Source organism: Microtus ochrogaster, chromosome X, assembly GCF_000317375.1.
Source record: "Microtus ochrogaster isolate Prairie Vole_2 chromosome X, MicOch1.0, whole genome shotgun sequence".
NCBI lineage: Eukaryota > Metazoa > Chordata > Mammalia > Rodentia > Cricetidae > Microtus > Microtus ochrogaster.
The window spans coordinates 52276352-52283045 of NC_022026.1; the positions used below are offsets into that span (position 1 = coordinate 52276352).

The following is a 6694-nucleotide window of genomic DNA, read 5'->3' on the forward strand; positions in this document are numbered from 1 at the left end:
TAACTGAAAAATACTGATGTTAGCAAGCTCATCTAATGAAAAAAAACTGACTCCATTGATATGACAAAAATAGATAATATTTGTTAAGGATATTTCTCTGCAGAATTTCTTAGTTTTCTGAAATAAAGAACATATCTGAATTTTCTACTAGTCATAATAGTTATAATCATATTCTGATATGTTTGTAAAAGATATGTCCTGTTGGCCCAGATATATCGCTATGGCCTAGAGATGTCTTAGGATTGTGAGCTAAAATTAATTTCTAAAACATGTTTTCTAATCTTGTTTTAGGCTAAAAGAGCGTCTATCTTACAATAGAACCACTTCTAGTGTTTCTATTATGAAACATTTCTGACATTGGTACATTATGTAAAATATGCTAAGGATTAATCTTCAACAGATATTACCACTTTATACATGTATACACATATCTTACTTTATTATTATTTTAGAGAGATGGGGATAGTCCTATTGTGTTGCCCTGGTTGGCCTTATAGTTCTAGGCTCAAGTAATCCTTTGGCTTGAGCATTCTAGGTACATGGATGAAAGGTGTGTTCCACTGTCTGGCATATACACAAATGTTCAATCAAAATATAGGTGCATTTTAAGTTCTCTGTATAATGTTTTCTGATTTAATTTCCTTTTTCATGTATAGCTCCTTCAAAATATAAAAATTATCTTGAATTTAGTTTTATTTATACAAGCTTTTGCTACATAAGTATGTGCATAAAGACACACTGAGAAGTGTCTTTAGTATACATTTTTAATTTAATTTTTACATGAAATACATTTCAATCATGATACAATATATTTCAATTCCCCATCTCCTCCCACAACCTTCCCACCTTCTGGTATTTTCCCATGAAAACCTTAAATTCTCTCATACGTATGACTTGCATTATTCACCTTGGTTTTGAGACGATTTCACATTCATGCCCACAGAGCATTCATTTAGCCTTCTGTATTGCTTCCAATTATGCAATCATGCTGTGCTTTCTTTATCAACCCTGTCTCCCCTGCCTAAGTAGTTTCAAGAAGGGACAATTTAAAGCCACTGCCTTCATTTTTTTTTTTTTTTTTTTTTTGGCCAAGCAGAACGACACTGTTGTCAGTAATCCATATTTTCATTCCCATTGTTCTCAGTGTGTTTTGTCCCTGGCTTAATAGTTTTGCCTCTCCCTCTGAGAATTGAATATTGTTAACATGATTCATTAAGATTTATTTATTCTAAGACACTATGTTTGGAATCAGCTAAATGTGACTAGATATTGGCCAACAATCATCTTCCCTATTAAAGTGCTCACCATCATATTGAATACGTACATTTATGTTTATAATCCAATGCTTGTGAGTTTCATACACACTCGCTACATTTTTCTTTTGCTTTAGAAAAAGCTGTGGTTTCGATTCAGCAGTCAAGAGCATTTGCTGTTCTTGCAGATGACCTGGGTTTGGTTCCCAGCACCCACATTTGGTGAATCATAACTGCCTGTAACTCCAGTCCCAAGGGATCTGGAGCCCTCTGCTGCCTTTGTGGGACCTGCATACATGTGGTGCACACATATACCTACGCACTCCCAGGCACACACAATACATACAAAAAGTAATAAAGAATGTGGTTTAAAGTTATCAAAAGACTAATAGCTACTAAGAAATTACATTTGGGTTTTAAATTCAGTTAAGTTTTTTTAATTAACTTTAGAATGTTTCCTTTTCAGTCTTTTTAAAGAATTGGAATTGTGCTGGTGTTTAGTCAGCATTGTGTCCAGTTAAAGATGAGGCTCCCAACTGATGACCACACAATAGACATATGGTCAGCAGTTATTGAACTTAGTGGGTTAAAAAAAGAATAAATGAAGTTGGGAGGAAGATGGAAAATATGTCAAAGTGATTGAGTGAACTTAAGGGAGGAAGTAGTGGATAGATATGACCAAGGTACATTTTATAAATTATAAGATTTTTTTGAAAAAATATACATTTGCACTTCAATGTCCTTTTGTGAATTCAGCCTTCTCCTAATGTCCTTAGCACTGCACAATAGGTCGTCAGTAGAAAGGGTCTAGAGAGGATCATGTTAAGGATTTGGTAAGCCAAACCTGACGTGCTTTCTCTTATTGAAATGTGGGAAGAACAAACATAGAAGGAAAAGAGGGGAGAGAAATAAGTATTGGTAGTAGGATGAGAAAATATGATCAAAATACCTTATATACGTGTAAGATAATGCCAGTGAATCCTACTCTTTTGTGCAATTATAATAGCCCAGTAAAAAAAATAATGAGCACTATTAAAAAAAGAATTTACTCTTGGTTGTTTACTTACTCACATGTTTTTCTTATTAATGGAATTACATATCTCTTTTACATTTCAACTTCTTATGCCAGTAAGAGATTTCAGAAGCCAAGTTTTCAAGACCACTACAAACTCTTGCTTTTATTGTAATATAAGCGTCACTATTATACGTGGGTGAAGCACCGCCAGCTTCAGATGCAATGCAGTAGAACTGAAATTGTTTATTACTCGCTTTCCAGAAAAAAGGAACTAGATAACCCATTATCTTAGCAGACAACATTGTTGTGAGTCCTTAATTTCCTGTAGTTCCATGCAGTCTATAATCTGTGATTTGCTTCTGTAATTTTGGTTTTTAGCAATTAGAGCCTTTTTTCATGTTAATAGATAAATCTTGTTAATAATTAAATTATTTAGGTGACTCCATTGTACTCAGGGTGGAAAATAGGTCTGTGAATTACTTCCATTTTTCCTTTATGAACAAATGCCAATTACCGTAAATTGGATTTTAGCATTTGACTAAATCATCATCTATAAGCCAAATGAGGTTTCAGATGAATACCCAGAATGTGATTAGAAGAATCTCATGTGACAAATAAATAAAGCACACATTTTAGAAAGGATCAAGAACTCGTGAGCCAAGAAATTTCAGCTCTAAGATGATATGTTTAGCAAAGGGTAAAGTGGGATTTTCAATTATAAAGTAAATGGAACACAGTAAACAACTGAAACTTCTCTTGTTTTCTTCCCTGTGATCCAGAAATGACCATATTGATTTTTGAGCTTTTTATGTTAAAAGAAAATTACTGAGATTAAATTTCATGGCTTTGTGAGCCCTGAGTTATGGCTGAGTGATGTTCTGAGGGCCTTAGCTTCTCTTCTCATTGCTCCTCGGTGGGCTGAAGTCTATTTTTAAATCGTCTCTTATCTGCATTTCGAACAATAATGATGTGGTTTGTTTTATGCAGATGAAATTTTCAGAATCGGACTACTTTGGCAATGTGCTGCAAACCCGCAAATATTTAGCCCAGTCTGATTTCTTCTGGCTCAGAAAAGCTGTTCCCAAAACAGAGTGAGTATTTCAAAAAAGTGAAATCGATAAATACATTGGTGGGAAGTGGAATCTCTTTAGATTAAACTCTGTAATTCTCCTCAACTCAGCTTGACAGTTATTTTGTTTTAGCAAAATTTGTGTCATGGATTTCCAGCTCTCTTTTCTAATATTACATGGTACAGATCTTTCATCTATTACAGACCTCCCAGTCACAGCATCAACACATATCAGAAGAATTCTCATTAAGAGGCAAACACTGAAGCTATTTCTAGCTGTAGTTATAAATACGTATATAGATAATATTTATACATACGTTTCTCTGCATTTTCATATGCAGGCAGAAACGTTTGAAGAGCTTGAAGAAGAAACACTTTAGTATGATTAGATATGTAGAAGAGTTTGTATAATTAAGAAGCAACTGGAATAGTGGTTCTTAAGCTGTGGGTCACAACCCCCAGGGGTCTAATGACTCTTCACAGGGGTCATCTAAGACTATAAGAAAACACAGATATTTACATTATGATTAATAACAGTAGCAATATTACAGTTATGAAGTAGCAAGGAATAGAGTTATGGCTGGGGGTTACTGTATTATAGGGTTGCAACAACAGGAAGGTTGAGAAACTGAACTAAAAGATGCTCACTCACTGAGGTAGTCCATGTCAGAGAACTGAAAACTAACTATCATTTTGATCCAGTAACAGTTATGAATTATTTATCTTTTTCCTATCAGCAGATAAGAAAATATTCTTACAAACTTTTCAACCCATGTTAAGCTAGCCACTGCATCTTCCTTTAGGAAAGAAAACATTGTTGATCTTAATAGTGTTGATGATGGTGAAAGCAGCTGACAGTTGCTGTGCATTTACATTATTATAAGAGGTGCTTTTGAATTTATGTGTGTATCTGCATGGTATGTGTGTGTGCGCACGCTTGTGTGTGTGTGTGTGTGTGTGTGTGTAGCATTTGTGCTTATGCATGTTCCCAAGGAGACCAGAGAAGGACATCAGAGAGCTTCCTCTACCATTACCCACCTTAGTTTTTTAAATCTTTTTAAAATTATTATTATTAAAAATTTCTGCCTCCTCCCCGCCTTCGCCTCCCATTTCCCTCCCCCTCCCCCGCATCCCTCCCCCTCCCTCTCCAGCCAGAAGAGCAGTCAGGGTTCCCTGCCCTGTGGGAAGTCCAAGGTCCTCCCCCCTCCATTCAGGTCTAGGAAGGTGAGCACCCAAACCCACCTTAGTTTTTGAGACATGTCTTTCATTGAATTTACCACTATTTCTTTTGCAGCTAGGCTGGCTAGCTGGTAAGCTTCTGGGACCCACCTGTTTGCCCCTCCCCAATGGTGGGTTGCTGGCATGTGTGGCCTGACTTTCATGCTGGTGCTAGGGATCTGAATTCGGGCCATTCATCTTTAATAAGAAGTGCTCTGACCCTTTGACCATCTCCCCACTATATGCTTTACAGTTCTTAATTGATTTCATCATGCCAGTTCTGGGAGGTATAGATACTATATCCTTATTTTACAAAACTTTTGCTGTAGTTTACTTTTCCAGTTCTTTAAAAATGTTCTTTAGATCAGATAACTTCTATTTTTATGCTCTCAACTGCAGTTTATTTTAAAAATCATTTTCTATTTCTGTTATTTATTTGTAGTCATTATTTCCATCTTACTTTTAATTCTTTGAATATAGCTTAATTCTTTGAACCACATTCTAATGGCCACTTTCAATTCCTTCCTAAATCTATTATCTGAATTAACTCAGAGTAATTTTCTTTTTTTTTATTATTGTTTTTTTTTATTGAAAAAAATTTTTCCGCCTCCTCCCAGCCTCCCACTCCTCCCCCCTCCCCCCTCCTCTCCCCCTCCCTCTCGAGTCTGAAGAGCAGTCAGGGTTTCCTGCCCTGTGGAAAGTCCGAAGTCCTCCCCCCTCCATCCTGGTCTAGGAAGGTGAACAACCAAACTGGCTAGGCCCCCACAAAGCCAGAACAAGAAGTAGGATCAAAACCCAGTGCCATTGTCCTTGGCTTCTCAGCAACCCTCATTGACCGCCATATTCAGAGAGACCGGGTTTATCCCCTGCTTTTCCAGTCACAATCCAGCTGGCCTTGGTGAGCTCCCAATAGATCAGCCCCACTGTCTCCGTGGGTGGGTGCACCCCTCTTGGTCCTGACTTCCTTGGTCATCTTCTCCCTCCTTCTGTTCCTAATTGGGACTTTGGGAGCTCAGTCCAGTGTTCCAGTGTGGGTCCATCGCCAGATGAAGGTTCTTTATTTGTGGCTAGAAACCAATTATGAGTGAGTACATCCCATGTTCATCTTTTTGGGTCTGGGTTACCTCACTCAGGATAGTATTTTCTATTTCCATCCATTTGCATGCAAAATTTGAGAAGTCATTGTTTTTTACCGCTGAGTAGTACTCTAATGTGTATATATTCCACACTTTCTTCATCCATTCTTCCATTGAAGGACATCTAGGTTGTTTCCAGGTTCTGGCTATTACAAATAATGCTGCTATGAACATAGTTGAACAAATGCCCCTGTCATATGATCGGGCATCTCTTGGGTATACTCCCAAGAGTGGTATTGCTGGGTCCAGGGGTAGGTTGATCCCGAATTTCCTGAGAAACCGAAACACTGCTTTCCAAAGTGGTTGCACAAGTTTGCATTCCCACCAGCAATGGATGAGGGAACCCCTTCCTCCACAACCTCTCCAGCAGAGGCTATCATTGGTATTTTTGATTTTAGCCATTCTGACAGGTGTAAGATGATATCTCAAAGTTGTTTTGATTTGCATTTCCCTGATCATCCTCATCCCATTTTTCTTTCCTGTATTTTTTTTTGTTGTTGAAAAAGGACATTTTAGATAATATAATGTATCAAGTTTGGATGATAATTTACTTTTCTGAGATTTTTCCTGTATATTTGCTGTAGACACTGTGGAATGTGTCTCTCTGGACATATGTGACTGTAGATTCCTGTGTCTAGGCTTCAGCCCTTTATTTTATTTTTTAGATTCACTTATTGGTGATTATCCCAATGCATACAAGCTCATGCGCAGACAAGAGGCAGACAGAGGACCTAGTGCTCCGGCCTTTGAGTAGTTCAAGTGCTTTCAAAGTCAGGCACATCTCTGGCTTCCTTTGGGTTTGCTTTCTAACAACAGGCTTTCTGTGGTCTCCCACACTCCAGACCTAGTATTGTTATCATTGTTCATTTTCCAGTTTCAGGATCTCCTCTTTGAAATTTCTGACTGGATTTTCCTTCTTCTTCTTCTTCTTCTTCTTCTTCTTCTTCTTCTTCTTCTTCTTCTTCTTCTTCTTCTTCTTCTTCTTCTTCTTCTTCTTCTTCTT

The 6694-nt window shown here is 37.4% G+C and overlaps 1 protein-coding gene across 1 annotated transcript in view; it reads left to right on the top strand.

Moving 5' to 3' along the window:
- The window catches only part of Phex (phosphate regulating endopeptidase homolog X-linked), a 209149-nt gene that overhangs the window by 143217 nt on the left and 59238 nt on the right, over positions 1-6694 (top strand). Inside the window, exon 14 of the mRNA XM_005358817.3 lies at positions 3256-3359. Coding sequence (XP_005358874.1) covers positions 3256-3359 — 104 coding nt within the window. The remainder of the gene's footprint in view (positions 1-3255; positions 3360-6694) is intronic.